General features: G+C 43.8%; 1 protein-coding gene across 1 annotated transcript in view; it reads right to left on the reverse strand.

The window, feature by feature from the left end:
- Positions 1-6106: 6106 nt before the first annotated feature.
- The window catches only part of LOC126428399 (uncharacterized), a 114481-nt gene continuing 96464 nt past the window's right edge, over positions 6107-24123 (reverse strand). Inside the window, exon 2 of the mRNA XM_050090321.1 lies at positions 6107-6171. Within this exon, the coding sequence (XP_049946278.1) occupies positions 6107-6171 (65 nt within the window). The remainder of the gene's footprint in view (positions 6172-24123) is intronic.

Below are 24123 nucleotides of genomic sequence, written 5' to 3' on the forward strand. Positions count from 1 at the left end.
GCGGGAGGGCACTTCCTGGATGAACTCGTTATTCCGGAAGGCACAGTCATGATGGTTGTGGTGGTGGTGGTGGTGGTGGTGGTGGTGGTGGTATTGATTGGTTTGTGGGGCGCTCAGTTGTGCGGCCATCAGCCACCATACACATCCCAATTTTTACACATTCCAATTCTTTTTTCACAGTCCAATCCAGCCAGTGTCACGAATGATGATGATGATGATGATGATGAAATGATGATCACAACACAGACACCCAATCCCCAGGCAGGGAAACTCTCCAACCCAGCGGGGAATCTAACCCGGGACTCCACGATGCAGAGGCAGCAGAAGGCACAATGGATTAAGAAAAGTACACATCTATCCTTGGGAACCATGTCCACCTCTTCACGCAGTTTGTTTCTCCTCGGCACGCTGGCATCTACCAGCAGGACAATGCAACGTGTCACACAGCTCATGGCGTACGTGTAGAGCATCAATATCAGATTACTGTACTCCCCTGCCACCGGGCTCCCCGGATTTAAGCCCAATCAAGAATCTGTGGGACCACTTCGATGGGGCTGTTCGCACCACGGACCGTCATCCAAGAAACCCAGCGCAACTGGCCACGGCGTTGGAGTCTTCATGACTCTACATAGCTGTCGGTATCCTCCAAAACCTCATTGACTCTCCTGCTGCTCGTCTCGCGCTGTGAAAGAAGGCAGATTTCAGACTACCTAACAGATCAAAACGAAAATTTCTGTTCCGACACTGACAATGTTGAGTGTTTATGGAAAAAGTTCAAGGCAATCGTAAAATGCGTTTTAGACAGGTACGTGCCAAGTAAAACTGTGAGGGACGGGAAAAACCCACCGTGGTTCAACAACAAAGTTCGGAAACTACTGCGAAAGCAAAGAGAGCTTCACTGCAAGTTTAAACGCAGCCAAAATCTCTCAGACAAACAGAAGCTAAACGATGTCAAAGTTAGCGTAAGGAGGGCTATGCGTGAAGCGTTCAGTGAATTCGAAAGTAAAATTCTATGTACCGACTTGACAGAAAATCCTATGAAGTTCTGGTCTTACGTTGAATCAGTAAGTGGCTCGAAACAGCATATCCAGACACTCTGGGATGATGATGGCATTGAAACAGAGGATGACACGCGTAAAGCCGAAATACTAAACACCTTTTTCCAAAGCTGTTTCACAGAGGAAGACCGCACTGCAATTCCTTCTCTAAATCCTCGCACAAACTAAAAAATGGCTGACATCGAAATAAGTGTCCAAGGAATAGAAAAGCAACTGGAATCACTCAACAGAGGAAAAAATCCACTGGACCTGACGGGATACCAATTCGATTCTACACAGAGTACGCGAAAGAACTCGCCCACCTTTTAACAGCTGTGTACCGCAAGTCTCTAGAGTAACGGAAGGTTCCAAATGATTGGAAAAGAGCACAGGTAGTCCCAGTCTTCAAGAAGGGTCGTCGAGCAGATGCGCAAAACTATAGACCTATATCTCTGACGTCGATCTGTTGTAGAATTTTAGAACATGTTTTTTGCTCGCGTATCATGTAGTTTCTGGAAACCCAGAATCTAATCTGTAGGAATAAACATGGATTCCGGAAACAGCGATCGTGTGAGACCCAACTCGCTTTATTTGTTCATGAGACCCAGAAAATATTACATACAGGATCCCAGGTAGATGCTATTTTCCTTGACTTCCGGAAGGCGTTCGATACAGTTCCGCACTGTCGCCCGGTAAACAAAGTAAGAGCCTACGGAATATCAGACCAACTGTGTGGCTGTATTGAAGAGTTTTTAGCAAACAGAACACAGGATGTTGTTCTCAATGAAGAGACGTCTACAGACTTTAAAGTAACCTCTGGCGTGCCACAGGGGAGTGTTATGGGACCATTGCTTTTCACAATATATATATATAAATGACCTAGTAGATAGTGTCGGAAGTTCCATGCGGCTTTTCGCGGGTGATGCTGTAGTATACAGAGAAGTTGCAGCATTAGAAAATTGTAGCGAAATGCAGGAAGATCTGCAGCGGATGGGTACTTGGTGCACGGAGTAGCAACTGACCCTTAACATAGACAAATGTAACGTATTGCGAATACATAGGAAGAAGGATCCTTTATTGTATGATTATATGATAGCGGAACAAACACTGGTATCAAATATGTGGGAGTATGCGTGCGGAACGATTTGAAGTGGAATGATCATATAAAATTAATTGTTGGTAAGGCGGGTGCCAGATTGAGATTAATTGGGAGAGTCCTCAGAAAATGTAGTCCATCAACAAAGGAGGCGGCTTACAAAACAGTCGTTCGACCTATACTTGAGTATTGCTCATCAGTGTGGGATCCGTACCAGATCGGGTTGACGGAGGAGATAGAGAAGAGCCAAAGAAGAGCGGCGCGTTTCGTCACAGGGTTATTTGGGAAGCGTGATAGCGTTACGGAGATGTTTAGCAAACTCAAGTGGCGGACTCTGCAAGAGAGGCGCTCTGCATCGCGGTGTAGCTTGTTGTCCGGGTTTCGAGAGGGTGCGTTTATGGATGAGGTATCGAATATATTGCTTCCCCCTACTTATACCTCCTGAAGAGATCACGAATGTAAAATTATAGAGATTCGAGCGCGCACGGAGGCTTTCCGGCAGTCGTTCTTCCCGCGAACCATACGCGACTGGAACCGGAAAGGGGGGTAATGACAGTGGCACGTAAAGTGCCTTCTGCCACATACCGTTGGGTGGCTTGCGGAGTATAAATGTAGATGTAGATGTAGAAAGTTGATTATTGTGGTTTTTTACAGGTGGCCATATTGATGTGACATGGCGAGGAAAAAAGGGAATACATGTAAGGGTGGACATGATGTGTTGATCCACTGCGCCTTTTGGAATGATCATATCAGCCAGCAAATGCCACGAAAATATTCGTCACACCATAACGCTACCTCCTCTGATCTGGACCATCCCGACGATCGTTGAAGGGACTTTGCTTTGAGATGTTTAACCCCGTACACTCCAACGGCCATCTCTCTCGTGGAGCATAAAACGTAATTCATTTGGAAAGACCACCTGTCGCCACTCAGTGCTCGTCCAGTAGCGTTACTGGCGTGAAAATTCCAGCTTTCGTCGCCGATGAACAACAGTCAGCATGGGTGCATGAACCAGACACCAGCTGCGGAGGCCCATACACATGTTCACTGAACGGTCGTTGAGGAGATACTGTTGGTACCACCTCGGTTCATCTCGGGTTGGCCCGGACACATCTCCGCATCTGTAGGTCACCTCTCTGGCGCGTGGTGAACCAGAGTTGCCTTGGAGGCAGGTTTGGATATCACCATACCGTACACGGTATACTACAATCTCGGTGGTACGTGACCAATTTACAAACTTAGCAGTTTTGGAAATGCTTCCACCCTTGGCCTGAAAGCCAATGGACATGCCCCTTTGGACGTCAGACAAATGGATCCATTTCTGCGTTACAACGACGACTGCACTGTGTTCCGCATCTCCCCTCCACTGCTAGTGCTGCCACCTGTCATGTTAGAGTGGTTGTTGGACGTTGACGTCGATATAGGCGGTGGTCACAGTTAATACGGGTGTGACGTGTATAATCGGTACTTCTGCTCCTGTAGCATTCGGCATACACTGTCCCAGCGTGACAATTAACTCGTAGCAGGACCACGTGACCTAGAGATTGAGTCTACCAGTCACGGTGTTGATGCCAGAGCAGATCGGATTCCAGCGAGGCACAGTGTAACGTTCCCTGGCAACACACACACTATTAATAAAATGAAATGACATTTAATTGTACTATGCACGCTATGAAGCAATTCGTATGTACTGTAATTGTGCCCGCAGCTCGTGGTCGTGCGGTAGCGTTCTCGCTTCCCACGCCCGGGTTCCCGGGTTCGATTCCCGGCGGGGTCAGGGATTTTCTCTGCCTCGTGATGGCTGGGTGTTGTGTGTTGTCCTTAGGTTAGTTAGGTTTAAGTAATTCTAAGTTCTAGGGGACTGATGACCATAGATGTTAAGTCCCATAGTGCTCAGAACCATTTGAACTGTAATTGTTTAACAAAAAATATTATTTAATTTTGTATAAAGGACATTCGTTATTATTGTAATATTTTCTGTAATAATATTCTCGATGTATTTATGATTGTAATATTTCTATACTCATAATGTAATTACGAAATATGTCAATATCTGCGATAAGAAAAATGTAAAATACAGCCGCAGATTGCAAAGAGACATTAACGGTCGGGAGTGATATAAATAGGAATACACAGTGTGCATTCTTTGTCGTCTTCCTCGAGAGCTGAGAGAGAGAGGAACCTGTGACGTAGCATTTTATGAATGAGTAGACTTCATTTGTCTATATCTTATTTAGCCGCCATTAGAGGAGAAATTGCAAACTAATGTAAGTTGAATAATTGTTGTGGTCTAAATACATTATAATTTATCAAAGTTGTGTATTAATAACGTAAATTAGCTTGCCCATGTCATCTATAATATTTCTTTAAAGAATTTTCAGCATTTTTAGCAATTATCGCTGGTGTTGCTGGGCTGTGCCGCGACCGAACGATTTGCAGCGGCGGCACGTTTAAAAAATTGTTCCGCTAAGAAAAATTAACCAAACCCGTAAATCGGGAGTAGATAAAATTAGCAGTGAATTACGAAAATATTTTTCTTTTACAGCAATCCTGAGACTGACGGAATTTATTACTGGTTTCACATTTGTGCATTCATAGGCGGATAGTTAACGTTGAAGTTTAACAATCTGTTGGTTCTTTCAATTTCTAAAGCAAATAACTTAAACGTATAGTGAAGTGTATTTTATCAATGATAATTAAACGTTCAGGTCGGCTTGGAAATATTTAACCATTTTCTACTAACAGAGACAGTCTTGTGTTCCATAGGAAAGAATTCAGTAAATATTAAAAAAACCACTGAATTTAGAAAATGTGTGCCAAGGCCGAAATACGTAAAAAATTTAATTTATACAATTTTCAACTAAATGTTCTTAATCAGTTAATACGAATTTATCAGCATGAGAGGGTTGACTAAGTTCACGTAATTTTAAATGTGCTTAATTCTGTCTAAATGAATTTTTATTACCACACGTAAATAAGGGGTTCTACAACAAAGTTCGTACTGAAAGAAAAAATAATAAAAAACAATTTAAAGTAACATTTCAATCCCCCGTACATTTTCAAATCAATATTCATTCATTTTATTTTTATATTTATTTTATTTTTTATTTCATTAAAACAGTTTTTCCTATGGGGTTACTGAGAACGTCGGTTTTCGAAGAAAAACAGCTGACTGTGCAGAGGGTTGTACTCTACATAACCAACGTACCAACGCACCTGAGCAGGCTGGTTAGTTGTGTTAGGACGCCAGACACTGACTCCTTTTAATGGATAGAACAGCTTCTTTGTCGTCTCTATGGTGCGTTGATGCGTGAAGGCCCGTTCATACACAGCGCGAAGTGCCCCCATTACAACGGAAAACGCTGTCTTTGCAATAATTATGAACTTCTGCATGAAACGGAATTAGGGGACAGTTGCCTATATTGCACGGTTCCATATTTGTACCACTACTACAAAATGCGTACGTTAGTGGGGTCATCGTGAACTTGTGGCCGCAATGTCGACTATGACTTTTGTGTGTCGAGGAACAGATTGTCGGAATACTAGTTAATTTGCCGTAATTCTCACCTAACTTTTTACGTGCATGGCAAAGAGAGGTATTGTTGTAAGGTAAATGTCAATATAACTTCTTATTTATAGGTGAATACAATTGAAATAACCTTAGTTTTCAGACAGTGCTGCTTGACATATACAAAAATCAACATCCTACTGCCAGAACAAGAACACAGACAGTAACAGAACCTCAACACATTACTTGGGAAGATACAAGCCGACACAGACACTAGAACATACAGTGATTAATATTGACAGAAGGTGTAGAAGGGCTGCGAAATATATATTGATCAATACTATACGGATGTAGATGGGCCTAACTCACAATGATTGTGTCACACACCTGATGATGTACTTCATTAGACATATAATGTAGGCTCCCAGTTTTGCCTCACAGAGCATCAGAGATTTCATTGGACACTCATGCAGATTTCCCTTCCAGGCTCACAACCCTGTCACTTGTCTTGCCACATATACTGGATTTACCTGTAATCAATTTAAGCAATCTTACACTTGAATTATCACAGTTGAGACTTCTATGTAACTTATTTTTGATTTGTCTAATATAGTCTTCTAGCTTTTATGATATATTAACATTGTTTTCTGTTTTGTAATCTACTGCACCAATAAAATCTTGTATAGAGTAATTGATCATGTATAACCTTCAGCTATCTAAATATTTCTGTAATTTCATTTGTGTTGGGGATAATTTTGGTATCAATTATGATTAACAACCTGCAAGATATAATTGTATTGCTATATGTTAATATACATACTGTTTTATTATTCACGTGTAATTTGAAACCTTATTATCAATGTCATATAGAGGAATCTAGTTATGTTCAATCTACAGGCACATACATAGCCTCCACATTCAGGAATTGCATGTGAGAGAATCAGACACTTATTTCCTTTAATTCTAAGTATAATTATATTCTTTTTATGAATTATATTAAATTTGGTAACCACTTATCTGTAACAATTGATGATTTGTATGTTATCTCATTTTTAAATTTAATTTTTAAATTTTGAATAGAGGAATCCTACTATGTTTAAACACAGCTACCTGAATACTTCCTGTATTTAAGATTGTCTATGCAAGATATTTTAATATTCATTCTGCTATTATGTTTCATGAGAAATTCTAATATCACTTATAATCTCACATAGAGAAATCTAACTCAGTTTAATTTTTGGGGCACATGTTTAGCTTTGTACTCTAAAATTTCAGTTTTGCTGCAGAAAGACGTTATGGAAAGTGGAGCACAGACAAATTCCATTTAGCAGTAACAGTATACGTAAATGGCGACCATGGATTAAACGAATGTGCAGGTATGTAAAATTTGTCAACAATTAAAACGCAAGCTGAGAACGAAAATCGTGATATAAAATTTTTTGTAAGCCCCAAAGTGTTTTGCTTTGGAGTTGAAAACTAATTGGAAGAGTATGTTCTTATATTTGAAGAGGGTGTTGTTGATGGTGGGGGCGGGGGAGGGGGAATCTGGACAGTTTGTGTTAACTGCAGGATACTCTCGAATCCCTAGCAATGGTCGTCAGCGACTCCAGTCAACTACAGACCTAACGTTGCCGCGAGCATCGAAAATACTGCAGCTTCATAAGGCACCATATACCTTGGGTTTTCTTACTTGCCAGTTTATTCACGGGAAATTGTGTCAATTCCATGGCGTGGCTTCGGCTCAGATCTGCAGTCAAGATGGATGCGAACCTTTGCAGAACCGTTCCAAAATAATGTCTTCCCTTTTCCTGTCGCTACCTCGTTAAGCCTTTACCGAGTTGCATGTCTAACATCCTGGTGCATGGGTTCCATAGCCGATTCTCAACACAATATAGCCTGCCGGGGCGGCCGAGCGGTTCTAGGCGCTACAGTCTGGAACCGCGAGACCGCTACGGTCGCAGGTTCGAATCCTGCCTCGGTCATGGATGTGTGTGATGTCCTTAGGTTAGTTAGGTTTAATTAGTTCTAAGTTCTAGGGGACTGATGACCTCAGAAGTTAAGTCCCATAGTGCTCAGAGCCATTTGAACCATTTTTGAACCCAACACAATAAACATGGCAGTGTACACTGTACGTCCCAATCATTCGCCCGCAAATGCCACAACTACGTTCCCTGCTCTTGATGCACAACGCAAACATAACAGTAGTTCACTATCTGTGCGTGGACAAAAATATCCGCGATGGCTGTTAGATTCTGCTTTGAGTTTTACAAGACACAGCTATCGTAGTACACTTGGAACAATATAGCGAGAGCGCACTGCAGGGCTCTGTACATCTGTGCAAAATCTCACACATCAATCGAAAGACGAAAACGTCATATCCTGCGATATAAGACGGGGAAAAAGTATGAAATTTCAAGGTTGAAAAAGTTTGCTCTCCAAGACTAGGACCTCATCAGGGTCTATGGAGGCAATGATGCGCCATATGGGGTTACACGGCTACGAATTCTGCGTTGTATTTGGCAATGCTGCACAATAAAGTGGCAAACTGAAAAGACGAGAATTATGTTGGTGCAGTTCTAGGCTGTTAAAAGTTGGTTTTACAGACATGTTTGAGGATTGTTTTTTTGCGGGGGGGGGGGATTGGGTATCTCCCACATTCACTTAGTAGTTTACCTGCCTCCATAGTAAATGATAACTGCCAAACAGTTACAGGATAAAGATCTATTGAAATCGTTGACCACGGTTTCGGTATATCTAAACATACCTTCATCAGAAGCAAAAATACACCTGAACAGGGAGACATCTTCATCGGCAGAAAACTTAGCAACAAAACTCAGATAAAAGAAAACAAACACTTATAACTTTAAGTACCGTGAATATATCAAAGTATTCCAAGCACAAAAACTTTTATTCCCTTCAAAAATCACATCCTGCAGTGGAGGTGCATAAAGCAATCGTGCGGAAGGCGTCGTCAGTAGTGAAAATTAAAATATCACCTCCATCTGTACAGCGTAATTAAGAAGAGAAGGTCGATGCGAACACGGCATACTAACAGTACATCGCCTGTGAACTAGCGTGAAGAGGGTGTGAATGCCGTAGGGCAGACGGTTTCACCGAGAGAGGGCACTTGTGGAATGCGCGAGACACTCATGCACATAAAAAGCCGCCATACATACGTCTCAAAATTTTAAAGGTTATGCTACTTCAAACCCGCCATCTTAATAAGTAAGACATATCAGAACCTTTTAAAACACTTGCATATACACTACTGGCCATTAAAATTGCTACACCAAGAAGAAATGCAGATGATAAACGGGTATTCATTAGACAAACATATTATACTAGAACTGACACGTGATTACATTTTCACGCTATTTCGGTGCATAGATCCTGAGGAAACAGTACCGAGAACAACCAACTCTGGCCGTAATAACAGCCTTGATACGCCTGGGCATTGAGTCAAACAGAGCTTGGATGGCGTGTACAGGTACAGTTGCCCATACAGCTTCAACACGATACCACAGTTCATCAAGAGTAGTGACTGGCGTATTGTGACGAGCCAGTTGCTCGGCCACCATTGACCAGACCTTTTCAATTGGTGAGAGATCTGGAGAATGTGCTGGCCAGGGTAGCAGTCGAACATTTTCTGTATCCAGAAAAGCCCGTACAGGACCTGCAACCCTGTGGTCGTGCATTATCCTGCTGAAATGTAGGGTTTCGAAGGGATCGAATGAAGGGTAGAGCCACGGGTCGTAACACATCTGAAATGTAACGTCCACTGTTCAAAGTGCCGTCAACGTGAACAAGAGGTGACCGAGACGTGTAACCAATGGCACCCCATACCATCATGCCGGGTGATACGCCAGTATGGCGATGACGAATACACGCTTCCAATGTGCGTTCACCTCGATGTCGCCAAACACGGATGCGACCATCATGATGCTGTAAGCAGAACCTGGATTCATCCGGAAAAATGACGTTTTGCCATTCGTGCACCCAGGTTCGTCGTTGAGTACACCATCGCAGGCGCTCCTCTCTGTGATGCAGCGTCAAGGGTAACCGCAGCCACGGTCTCTGAGCTGATAGTCCATGATGCTGCAAACGTCGTCGAACTGTTCGTGCAGATGGTTGTTGTCTTGCAAACGTCCCCATCTGTTGACTCAGGGATCGAGACGTGGCTGCACGATCCGTTACAGCCATGCGGATAAGATGCCTGTCGTCTCGACTGCTAGTGATACGAGGCCGTTGGGATCCAGCACGGCGTTCCGTATTAACCCTCCTGAACCCACCGATTCCATATTCTGCTAACAGTCATCGGATCTCGACCAACGCGAGCAGCAATGTCGCGATACGATAAACCGCAATCGCGATAGGCTACAATCCGACCTTTATCAAAGTCGGAAACGTGATGGTACGCATTTCTCCTCCTTACACGAGGCATCACAACAGCGTTTCACCAGGCAACGCCGGTCGACTGCTGTTTGTGTATGAGAAGTCGGTTGGAAGCTTTCCTCATGTGAGCACGTTGTAGGTGTCGCCACCGGAGCCAACCTTGTGTGAATGCTCTGAAAAGCTAATCATTTGCAAATCACAGCATCTTCGTCCTGTCAGTTAAATCTCGCGTCTGTAGCACGTCATCTTCGTGGTGTAGCAATTTTAATGGCCAATAGTGTAATAGAAAATGTGAACACCAATTTGCCCGTGTCCTACTGTCAAGCACGTGAACCTTGCGCTATGGAATATATCCAACTAGAGACGGCATTAGTGTTATGTTCGAGAATCTCGCGCAAATTAAAGGCTAGTATACATACTAGCGAAAACGAACAAAATGTTGTAGTAAATCGAAACCATCTGCCGTAGTGAATAAAAAATATAACGGAATCATTTAAACCACACATACACATCAAAAACCGCAAACAAAAATCATCATCTGATATGTTTTATTTATTAAGAAAGAGGGTTTGAAGTAGCATAACCTTTAAAATTTTGACGTGCGTGAGTAATATCCCTGGGTTTAAATGTGCATGAGTGTCTCGCTCATACCACAAGTGCCTTCTCTCGGTGAAACTGTGTGCCCCAGTGATTCCACACCCTCTTCACGCTAGTTCACAGGCTAAGTACAGATAATATGCCGTGTTCGCATCGACCACCTCTTCATAATTATGCTGTACAGATGGAGGTGATAGTTTAATTTTAACTACTGACGACGCCTTTCACACGATTGTTTTATGCACCTCCACTGCAGGATGTGATTTTTGTAGGTGACTAAAAGTTTTTGTGCTTGTAATACTTTGGTAATTTTCATGGTTACTTAAAGCTATAAGTGTTTGTTTTCTTTTGTCTTAGTTATGTTGCTAAGTTTTCTGCTAATGAAGGTGTCTCCCTGTACAGGTGTACTTTTTGCTTATGGTGAAGGTATATTTAGATATACTGAAACCGTGGTCAAGGATTTCAATAAATGTTTATCCTGCAATTTTTGGTTGTTATCATTTACCGTGAAGTTTTTCAACAGTTGCTGCTTCAGCCATGTTTAAAATTTTGAAATAGTTTACTTGCTCTGGTGTATACTTCACCTAAACGACCCGAAAATATGCTTTCAAAACATATTTTCGTCAATTTCAGTTATTCCAGTAGATGCGATAAAAATAGAAATGGTGAAACTAATGCCATAAATCCATCAACGTGAACAGGTGTCAAGCTTTATAAGCAAGCTAGCTGACAAAACCGCCGGGGTATTAATTTTGTCAATCTCCTATTAGAACGATATCAAAAACCGAACTGATTTGTAATGTAATATCGAAAAAATTTAATTTCCACGTATTTGTGGATACTCGTTTGCAATTATGCAGTTGATTCAGTTTGTAATGATCCCGCACAGTTTTTGTACGCTGGGTTCAGCTGCTTCGCTTGTCTACAAAGCGATTTTGTCTCTATGGAAACGTCTCTTCCTAGCTCTATAGACGGCGATTATTTTCTCCTACAATCGTTTGCACTTCGTAACTGGAATCTGTCTAAGGCGCTGCCAAGTATCAGAGATTTCCTTAGATTCAGTCGAATGTAGGAGTGTATTAGTAATAAAGAATAAATGTCTTGAAACTTCATGCATGATGCGGCATTTTTTCCTCAGTGTTTTTGACCCCTTATGTCCTGAACTGTGTGTGGTACTATAATATAATTTTGTATGCACGTTCAGAAGCATATGTGGATACAGAGTGAAAAATGTGTTGCAAATGACTAATAAATTTGAACGCCATGCAGAATGCAGCAGTTTTTCACACCTCAGTGTTCATGACGTCATAGCTGCTGAATTATGTGTAAGACCATGATATAACTTTGTAGGTGCATTTAGGGGCATATGTGGAGACTGTCTCCCCTGGGAATAGAGTTAGTAGCACATAAGTAATAAACTTAAACGTTATGCATTTTACAGCAGTTTGTCACACTTCTCAGTGTTCAAGACATCATATTTCCTGACGTGATACGTACGCCAGGTCTCTTTGAAATCGGTCCAGTGGTTTCGAGGGAGATCTGGAAAACACACACACAAATATATATATATATATATATATATATATATATATATATATATATATATATATATATATATATATATATCGCGCGTATTTTTATATTATCTATGGAGCGGGCTGACATAGGCTGCATATATAAATACATATGTCATATATGAGGGGCTTAATTCAATAGTGGTACATGTCCATTTTTGTTCTGTAAGTAGGCTGTTTGGGTTTTTATGTTGGTAACATCACGTAGCGCTCTGTATGAAAATCGCTGACTGTGCTGTGTGCAGTCTGTGGCTGGTTGGCATTGTTGGAATATTTGCTATTGTAGTGTTGGACAGTTGGATGCGAACAGCGAGTAGCGTTGTGCAGTTGGAGGTGAGCCGCCAGCGGTGGTGGATGTGGGAAGAGAGATGCCAGAGTTTTGAGAGGTTACTATAAGCGGAGGATGTGGACGTGTGTCCGCCAGAAAAAGGAAATTTGTAAAGATAGATGTCATGAATTGATATATATATATTATATATATATATATATATATATATATATATATATATGATGACTTTTGAATATTATTAAGGTAAATACATTGTTAGTTCTCTATCAAAATCTTTCATTTGCTAATTATGTCTAACAGTAATTAGTGCCTTCAGTAGTTAGAATCTTTTATTTAGCTAGCAGTATTGGCGCTCGCTGTATTGTAGTAGTTCGAGTAACGAAGATTTTTGTGAGGTCAGTGATTCATGAAAGGTATAGGTTATTGTTAGTCAGGGCCATTCTTTTGTAGAGGTTATTGAAAGTCAGACTGCGTTGCTTTAAAAAATATTGTGTGTCAGTTTATTGATGATCAGAATAAGTAAAGAGAGAAATGTCTGAGTACGTTCAGTTTTGCTCAGCTGTTTGAAAATCAAATAACGTAGAAGCTTACCAGCACAGTCATTTATAATTTTTCTAAGGGGACGTTTCAGTTCATTCTGAGATACAGAGTCCTAAAGTTAAATGAGCGCTGAAAAGTCTGCAGTTGAGATACCAGAAATACTGAAGTATATATATGTACTTGAATATTTCTGGTATCTCAACTGCAGATTTTTCAGCGCTCATTTAACTTTGGGACTCTGTATCTGAGAATGAACAAAAATGGACTTGTACCACTATTGAAATAAGCCTTTCATATAAAGGGGAAACGACGTTACCAAAATTTTCTGAATGTTATTGACCAATTTATTTAAAGTTATAGCATGGTACTCTAATGTGAGACAGATATAGGTAACATCTTTTTAATATATAGAAATATACACTCCTGGAAATGGAAAAAAGAACACATTGACACCGGTGTGTCAGACCCACCATACTTGCTCCGGACACTGCGAGAGGGCTGTACAAGCGATGATCACACGCACGGCACAGCGGACACACCAGGAACCGCGGTGTTGGCCGTCGAATGGCGCTAGCTGCGCAGCATTTGTGCACCGCCGCCGTCAGTGTCAGCCAGTTTGCCGTGGCATACGGAGCTCCATCGCAGTCTTTAACACTGGTAGCATGCCGCGACAGCGTGGACGTGAACCGTATGTGCAGTTGACGGACTTTGAGCGAGGGCGTATAGTGGGCATGCGGGAGGCCGGGTGGACGTACCGCCGAATTGCTCAACACGTGGGGCGTGAGGTCTCCACAGTACATCGATGTTGTCGCCAGTGGTCGGCGGAAGGTGCACGCGCCCGTCGACCTGGGACCGGACCGCAGCGACGCACGGATGCACGCCAAGACCGTAGGATCCTACGCAGTGCCGTAGGGGACCGCACCGCCACTTCCCAGCAAATTAGGGACACTGTTGCTCCTGGGGTATCGGCGAGGACCATTCGCAACCGTCTCCATGAAGCTGGGCTACGGTCCCGCACACCGTTAGGCCGTCTTCCGCTCACGCCCCAACATCGTGCAGGCCGCCTCCAGTGGTGTCGCGACAGGCGTGAATGGAGGGACGAATGGAGACGTGTCGTCTTCAGCGATGAGAGTCGCTTCTGCCTTGGTGCCAATGATGGTCGTATGCGTGTTTGGCGCCGTGCAGGTGAGCGCCACAATCAGGACTGCATACGACCGAGGCACACAGGGCCAACACCCGGCATCATGGTGTGGGGAGCGATCTCCTACACTGGCCGTACACCACTGGTGATCGTCGAGGGGACACTGAATAGTGCACGGTACATCCAAACCGTCATCGAACCCATCGTTCTACCATTCCTAGACCGGCAAGGGAACTTGCTGTTCCAACAGGACAATGCACGTCCGCATGTATCCCGTGCCACCCAACGTGCTCTAGAAGGTGTAAGTCAACTACCCTGGCCAGCAAGATCTCCGGATCTGTCCCCCATTGAGCATGTTTGGGACTGGATGAAGCGTCGTCTCACGCGGTCTGCACGTCCAGCACGAACGCTGGTCCAACTAAGGCGCCAGGTGGAAATGGCATGGCAAGCCGTTCCACAGGACTACATCCAGCATCTCTTCGATCGTCTCCATGGGAGAATAGGAGCCAGCATTGCTGCGAAAGGTGGATATACACTGTACTAGTGCCGACATTGTGCATGCTCTGTTGCCTGTGTCTATGTGCCTGTGGTTCTGTCAGTGTGATCATGTGATGTATCTGACCCCAGGAATGTGTCAATAAAGTTTCCCCTTCCTGGGACAATGAATTCACGGTGTTCTTATTTCAATTTCCAGGAGTGTATTTATAATATATAAAGGGGTAATACTGTTACCAAAAATATCGAAAAGTTCTTGGCCAATCTACTTCAAATTTTTACCAGATACTCTAATGAACATTCACGCGTACAGATATAAATAAAGCTCACAAGTCGTTGGATAGTGATATGCAGTTATACAGATGGCGGTAATATCAAGTACACCATGCATAAAAGTACAGAGCATTGGCGAAGCCGTTACTTGTACTCAGGTGATTCATGTGAAAATGTTTCCTAAGTGATGATGGCCGCACGACAGGATTAACAGACTCTGAACGCGGAATGGTTGTTGGAGGATGGGACGTTTTATTTCAGAAATCGTTAGGGAATTCCATATTCCGAGATCCACAAAGAGTTATAACTGCCCACGTCGTGTTGTGCCGACTCCTCTGTAGCTTGAATGGATTTTTAAGTTTGTTTTATATGCCCGACTTCTAATTTCACCACACAAGTCTCCAGGGTTGAGCAGCTATTGCCCGATGACGGCACGCAATACAGCTTGTTAAAGCGGAGTTCGCCGTTATTAATTATGTTTTTAGATTTAATTTTATTACTCGTACAGAGACTCAACGTTCCTTTGTTTAACAGCGCGTCGTCAAAATAAGTGTGAAATGCTAATGTCTTTACAATACATAATGTCGACTATTGAGTTAAAGTTCGTACCTATTTTGCCATTTTAGAGAAGAGAAACCTTAAGCGCTTCTGCTTCTATATTCTCAGTATCAAATGTTCACGAATTTCAATTTACTTCCTATCTCAGTTCAGTATTTAACACAAATTAAATATCATTGTCATTTCAGAGATATTACGTCGGTTCCACACTAACGGAATAACACGTAATTGTCATTTAACATCACTTTTATTAATAATCCATTTTCTTATGACGTAAATATTAATGAATGACCACTATCTAGGAGGAAAGAGGGATTGATCCTAATCATGAGATAATAGCTTTTAATGAGCCCGCAATCGTTAATTAAATAAAAAGTCACGTTCAAGGATGATATGCGAACAACTTTCGTTACGTCCGTTCTCACGTTTCTCTCAAAACTAATCCTGTCGCCCACAATTCAAATTAACGCTGACGTTAACCCTTTTTGTCGGTACATCGAATCGTAACTATTATGTGAAAGTTTATTCTAGTCCCCAAATTAATTCCTTTCAGATACGCGCACGACCGAACAGCAGAACGGAACACAAACGACTTGTTGTTAACAACCGAACAACGCAATGACGTTACATTACGACAATGTCCGCCCAATGAACGTCTCTTTGACTTAATCTTCTCTACTCTGCTTAATTAAATTCCTAATTACAATTTATTCAGCTATTTAACGAAAGCATCTAACAAAAAAAATAAATTCATCCCAACGTAAAAGATCCGTTATAGAGTGAGCCGACAATACCAAATTTCAGGCATTGCCTCTCACCAAGTACAACGCAGTGGCCGACGGCCTTCACTTAACGACCGAGAGCAGCGGCGTTTGCGACGGGTTTGTCAGTGCTAACAGAAAAGCAATACTGCGTGAAATGATCGCAGAAATCAGTGTGGGTCCTCTCGTCCAACAGAGGCGACTATTGACTGGAACTGATCGACTACCTCAAGACTTATTAGACATGCATGGACATCGCGTTGCCAAACAACGATAGACTTTTTATGGATGTCAGTGCACCATGTCACAGGGCCACGGCTGTTTGTTATTGGTTTGAAGAACATTCTGGACAGTTCGAGCGAATGATTTGGCCACCCAGATCGCCCAATATGATTCCCATGGAACATTTATGGGACATGATCGAGAGGTGAGTTCGTGTATAAAATCCTGCACCGTCAACACTTTCGCAATCATGGACAGCTATAGACGCAGCTTGGCTCAATATTTCTGCAGGCGATGTCCTACGACTTGTTGAGTCCATGCGACGTGAAGTTGCTGCAGTACGCCGGCCAAAAGGAGATCCGACACGGTATTAAGAGGTATCCCACGACATTTGTCACCTCATTGTATATAATCTAAACTCCTCCCGAACAGGCCAAGACGCCTCAAGGGTACCGACCGGCCGCCATGACACCCTCAACCACAGGCGTCCTGATAAGGAGGAGCATATGATCAGCACACCGCTCTCTCGGCTGTATGTCAGTTTACAAGACCGGAGCCGCTACTTGTCAGTCCAGTAGCTCCTCAGGTTGCCTCACAATGACCGAGTGCACCCTGTTTGACAACAGCGCTCGGAAAACCGGATGGTCACCCATCCGAGTGTTAACCCAGCCCGACAGCGCTTAACTTCGGTGACCTGACGGGAACCGGAGCTATCACTGCGGCAAGGCCATTGGGCCATTGTCTATAATACACAAAAATCTATGTGATGTATAAACGGCCAATGTTGTTACCAAGAATCTCGAAACGTTCATCACATATTTACCTCAAATTTTTACGCGATAGGCTCGAAGTCAAAGAGAGGGAGATGGACAGTGGAGGAGGGGGGGGGGGGTACGGGAGGGGGAAGGAGGGTATGGACAGAGAAAGGTGAAAGGGGCAGACAAGGGGAGGAGGTGATGATCAGAGAGAGGTTGGAACAAAGAGAGGAGGAGGAAGAGAGAAACAGGGAAAGGGTGGAAAAGGAGATTAGGACGTGTATCCAATTCCTGTACATATTTAGGAATTATGAAGCGTTGCTTGGTTCGCTAGTAACGGAGAAAAGTTTTAACTGCTCTACGTGGTCCATGATCAGAGCTGGCCGAAGTCCACACAAAAAATGCATAGCTTGGAGCGCAAAAGAACGGCCACTATTCCTTGAGAAGAGCGTGAGGGCAGTAAAGAGCGAGCCTTGTGAGGGTCTTGCATAACCAGCGCGAGAACGCAGCGTCAGCATTTGCCGTTGTGTAACAGAAGCTGCCGGTAGTCCAGATGCGTATTTCCCAGTCTGGTGAGAAGTACAGTCTGTCGCGTGTATAGAATGCGGCAGCAGAAAGCTGATCAAGAAAAGCCGAGTGTGCTGGCAGTACCTCAGGACGGCGGAACTTCATCTATATAAATACTCCGCGGGCCACCGTGTGGTGCGTTGCAGAGGGTACTTTGTGTTACCACTACAATTCCTTTCCTGTTATACTCGCAAATAAAGAGAGGGAAAAACGACTCCCTATATGACTCTGCACGAAACCTAATTCATCTCTTCTTCGAGGTCCTTACGAGAAATGTACGTTGCCGGCAGTAGAATAGTTCTTCAAATGCCGATTCTCTAAATTTTCTGAATTGTGTTCCACGGAGAGGATGTCGCCTTCCCTCCACAGATTCCCATTTGAGATCGCGAATCATCTCCATAATACTTGCCTGTTGATCGATCCTACTCCGATGAGTACTACCACCTATCAGAGTATTCGATGCTCCGTTTAAACATCCAGTATAAACATATACGCACGTTACCCGACAAAAAAGTGAAGCACCCGTATCAACAATAGTTTGTACACGCACAGCCCATCAGCGAGTATGTAAATTATCAGAGTTGCAATTCTCTGCGACAGGTAGCACAGACATCAGAGTGTATATGTGTTGTTCGTGTTTAGACATGTTAAGAGGTCTGGCAGGGTACGTAAGGGGCGTGAACAGCGTCAGATGTTGAGTGATCACTATGAAGGAACGTACAAGCCATGTTCTTGTGTGAGACAGCGTTATCAGCGCCTCACAGAGTTTCAAAGGAGCATAATCGTGTGTCTCCATTTGACCGCTGGTCGAATCGTGCAGTGCCCATATTTGTGGGGCATTCGGGTGTGACAATGGCCCAATGTTGGACTGTGTGAGGGCAGACCCGTCATCGATGTTCTGGTCAATCACGTCTGCCCACCGTGAGGGAGGACCGTCATATTGTGCACCGAGCAAAGAGTAATCCCTTGACACATGAGCCTCTCATCCGCTAGGAAGTTGTGGACTCCTTGCAAACCCCCTGTGTCACCTGGCACCGATAGTCAGGGACTCACAGGAGATGGACTAGGGGATTACTGTCATAAGTGCGTTTGAAGTGTACGTCATTTCTTCGTCTCTCTCTCTCTCTCTCTCTCTCTCTCTCTCTCTGTCTCTCCCCTTCCGCTCTCCTCCTCCTCCTCTCTCTCCCCTCCCTCCCTCCCTCCTCTCCCCTCCTCTCTCCCTTCTCTCTCCTCCCTCCTCTTTCTCTCTCTCATACATACATATATATATCTATATACACTCCTGGAAATGGAAAAAAGAACACATTGACACCGGTGTGTCAGACCCACCATACTTGCTCCGGACACTGCGAGAGGGCTGTACAAGCAATGATCACACGCACGGCACAGCGGACACACCAGGAACCGCGGTGTTGGCCGTCGAATGGCGCTAGCTGCGCAGCATTTGTGCACCGCCGCCGTCAGTGTCAGCCAGTTTGCCGTGGCATACGGAGCTCCATCGCAGTCTTTAACACTGGTAGCATGCCGCGACAGCGTGGACGTGAACCGTATGTGCAGTTGACGGACTTTGAGCGAGGGCGTATAGTGGGCATGCGGGAGGCCGGGTGGACGTACCGCCGAATTGCTCAACGCGTGGGGCGTGAGGTCTCCACAGTAAATCGATGTTGTCGCCAGTGGTCGGCGGAAGGTGCACGTGCCCGTCGACCTGGGACCGGACCGCAGCGACGCACGGATGCACGCCAAGACCGTAGGATCCTACGCAGTGCCGTAGGGGACCGCACCGCCACTTCCCAGCAAATTAGGCACACTGTTGCTCCTGGGGTATCGGCGAGGACCATTCGCAACCGTCTCCATGAAGCTGGGCTACGGTCCCGCACACCGTTAGGCCGTCTTCCGCTCACGCCCCAACATCGTGCAGCCCGCCTCCAGTGGTGTCGCCACAGGCGTGAATGGAGGGACGAATGGAGACGTGTCGTCTTGAGCGATGAGAGTCGCTTCTGCCCTGGTGCCAATGATGGTCGTATGCGTGTTTGGCGCCGTGCAGGTGAGCGCCACAATCAGGACTGCATACGACCGAGGCACACAGGGCCAACACCCGGCATCATGGTGTGGGGAGCGATCTCCTACACTGGCCGTACACCACTGGTGATCGTCGAGGGGACACTGAATAGTGCACGGTACATCCAAACCGTCATCGAACCCATCGTTCTACCATTCCTAGACCGGCAAGGGAACTTGCTGTTCCAACAGGACAATGCACGTCCGCATGTATCCCGTGCCACCCAACGTGCTCTAGAAGGTGTAAGTCAACTACCCTGGCCAGCAAGATCTCCGGATCTGTCCCCCATTGAGCATGTTTGGGACTGGATGAAGCGTCGTCTCACGCGGTCTGCACGTCCAGCACGAACGCTGGTCCAACTGAGGCGCCAGGTGGAAATGGCATGGCAAGCCGTTCCACAGGACTACATCCAGCATCTCTACGATCGTCTCCATGGGAGAATAGCAGCCTGCATTGCTGCGAAAGGTGGATATACACTGTACTAGTGCCGACATTGTGCATGCTCTGTTGCCTGTGTCTATGTGCCTGTGGTTCTGTCAGTGTGATCATGTGATGTATCTGACCCCAGGAATGTGTCAATAAAGTTTCCCCTTCCGGGGACAATGAATTCACGGTGTTCTTATTTCAATTTCCTGGAGTATATATATATATATATATATATATATATATATATATATATATATATATATCGTACATGAAAATATTTATAAGAAAATATTTATAAGTTGTGACGTCGCTAATGTTTTGTACACTCGTAGCAGCGGCTAAAATATACAGTAACAGTCATCAATGTTCCTACATAGGTAAATAGTTCTGAGTAAATGTACTAGGTTGGGTTGTAACAGTTTACTTTTTTACCAACACACACGGTTAGCTCAAAAATAGGCGTGATTTGCTTAAAACTGTAGTAGTTAATGCTCGATAATTGAGTATTGTTGTAGGGAGAGACACAATATAATCACCTACGTAGCTGCACTATTATTCTCAATGCTATGTAAATTCTTTCTTAAACAATGTCCTTTTATACTCTTAATTATGATCTGAATAATATTTACGGCAGTGGAAAGAAAATTTGTTACTTGACATTGATTTAGTCATAAGCAAGCCTGAGCCACGTGTAATTATTTATTATCTTTGCGTTCGTTGTGTACATTTGATGAAAACTTCTGCGTAGAAAAATATTTTATTTTCCTGATAGCAAAAATATTTAAAGTCTTTGCTCGTGTTATCTTGAGGGTGAAGCCAGAAAATTATGTTATTAATTATATTTTACGTGATGGCAGCCAGTGCGCCTTTAGGACAAAAGAATGGCAGAAGGCCAATGTTAAAAGTTGAATTCTAGCGATAATTAGTTATTTCCACAATTATATTCCCTTGGAAGGAGACGTATGAAATGAGATTACAAGGTCAATACTGTTTATAGATACAGTGTGTTTCCGTAAGAGCGTGCAAAACTTTAACAGGACATAGAGGACGCTCCACTGAACAATTTCAGTAGGGAACCTGGAGTCGGAGAAGCTAGCTTAAGCAGATAATAGGAATAAAATCACATTACTGTGTACTTTTTTATTTGCGTTAGTTACACGTAACTGCAAATACCATCATTGACACAATAACTGTACTATTTATACTGTATTGAAACTGACGGCCGTCAGCGTAAGTGCAAGCTTGACATCGGCGAACAAGATTCTGACGCACCCTGACAGATATCCATGGTGCGTTTCGAACCATATCAGAAGCAGTTACAATTCTGACAAATTCCATCTCCTTATCCACTGGGGTCTCATGCACAAGTGACTTTAGATATCCCCACGGGAAATAATCAAGAGGATTCAGGCCAAGTGACCTCCCAGACCATGGAGTGGGCTCTCTCCTGACAGTCCAGCGACCAGGAAATACAGCACTGAGATGGTTGCGGACATCCACACTGAAGTGAGGCGGTGCACCGTCATGTTGTATCCACACCCTCTCACGAACAGCCAAGGATACGTTCTCCGATAACTCAGGTAGAACTCTTTCCACGAACCTTAAGTACAGGTGACCATTCCAATGACCAGGTAGAAGATGGACCCAATGAGATCGTCTGCCGGCCCAGATGTTCACAGCAAAACGTACTTCATGCTATGTGAGGGTTTTCCTCATCCCACACATGGGTATTCCTGCTGTTCGAAACACCATCACGGTCAAATGAGGCCTCGTCAGTACACAGCACGCGATTTGCAAATCTGGTCTATCAGTCCATTGTAGGAGCAACTACTGACAAACAGCGACACTTGCGCCAAAGTCAGTCACAAGCATTGCGTAGACTAGTTGTCGCCACTTCGACGACTTGCGGGTGAGTGATGAAATGATGATGAACGACACACAACACCCAGTCCCCTGCCGGGAATCAAACTCGGGCCCCTTGCGTGGCAGGCGGAAACAATCCCGCTACGCTACGGAGGCGGGCGGACATGGGCCAATGTAAATATGATACGACAGAGCCACCTTATGGACAAGTAAAGTAATCATAACCTGCACGATGACTTCCCAGTAATCAGACTTCCCAGTAATCCTTGTTTCCTTGCAGGAAATAAAGAATGTACACGTAAATAAACAGCACAGTACGTGTACACTGGCACGCATGTTTATTTGAAAATAAGTTGGAAACCAGTGACGCTAGACAAAGCGGTAGACAAGTTTACTTCCATATCTCCTTTAGCTGGCTTCTCTGGCCACAGGTTCCCTACCTTCAATTGTTCACTGGAGCATTCTCTATCACTTGTTACGTTTTCGCGCTCTCTTACGGAAACATCCTGCACATTCTGAAAAAACTTATGTACGCTTAACAAAATCGTGCGTTCAGAAGCTACCTCGTACAAAAGAGTCTAGTGAGTTCGAAAGCTGACACCAGAGTGACAATATTATTCATCCAAGTCTTTATCATAAAAATTAGATAGAAATTCCACGGCACTATCTGCTAATACTCGTCGCTATTCTTAGTATTTGTTCTACATAAATACGTTTATTAATAATTTTTTATGTTCAAAACACGTAAAGGTGGACAGTTTTCTGGTTCAAAAATAATATTCGTTCAGTGACAGCACATGTACAAACATAAACACGCACAGCTTTTTCCGTTATTGACACAGGTGACACATTCTCTGTTGGTCAGTCATGGATAGGGGTATCGGCTGGTTAAGTAATTGTCAGTGTCAATGAAATTCACCAACGGCCGTTGGCTACCTGATTCCGCATTTCACTATGCGATCTTCAGGCCCCATATGCATCTCTCCAAAAAAAAAAAAAAAAAAAACGAAAATGTCATGTAGAGTCATAAATCTCTGGATGTGGTGAATTCAGTCGTAACACTAGTGCTACACTCGAAGACGTGATATATTTTTCATACAGATTAAAGTGATGTATCGTGGGATAGCGATTTGCACTTATAAGAATGGCGGTAGTCTCACACACCCGAGATATAAAACGATTGTGCATTGGCGAGCTGTCATTTGTACTCAGATGATTCTTGTGAAAAGATTTCCAACTTGATTATAGCCGCACGACACCAGTTAACAAACTCTGAACATGGTATGATAGTTGGAACAAGAGGCATGAGACATTTCATTTCGGAAATCGTTAGAGAATTCAATATTCCGAGATCCACAGTGTAAAGAGTGAATGCCAAAGTTCAGGTATTACCTCTTACCACGGTCACTTAACGGCCGGGAGCAGCGACGTTTGCACATCTACGTCTACGTGATTACTCTGCTATTCACAATAAAGAGCCCGGCAGAGGGTTCAACGAACCACCTTCAAGCTGTCTCTCTACCATTCCAGTCTCGAATGCGCGCGGGAAAAGCAAGCACTTAAATTTTTCTGTGCGAGCCCTGTTTTTTATTTTATTGTGATGATCATTTCTCTCTGTGTAGGTAGGTGCCAACAGAATATTTTCGCAATCGGAGGAGAAAACTGAAATTTCATGAGAAGATCCCGTGTCAACAGAAAACGCCTTTGTTTTAATGATTGCCACTCCACATATCATGTCTGTGGCACTATCTCCCCTATCTCGCGATAATACAAAACGAGCTGCCCTTCTTTATAATTTTTCGATGTCATCCGGCCACCTGATGCGGATCCCACACAGCACAGCAATACTCCAGAACACGGCGGACAAGCGTGGTGTATACAGTCTCTTTAGTAGACCTGTTGCACCTTCTAGGTGTTCTGCCAATGAATCACAGTCTTTAGTTTGCTCTAATCACAACATTGTCTATGTG

The sequence above is a fragment of the Schistocerca serialis genome, chromosome 12, assembly GCF_023864345.2.
Source record: "Schistocerca serialis cubense isolate TAMUIC-IGC-003099 chromosome 12, iqSchSeri2.2, whole genome shotgun sequence".
Classification (NCBI taxonomy): Eukaryota; Metazoa; Arthropoda; class Insecta; order Orthoptera; family Acrididae; genus Schistocerca; species Schistocerca serialis.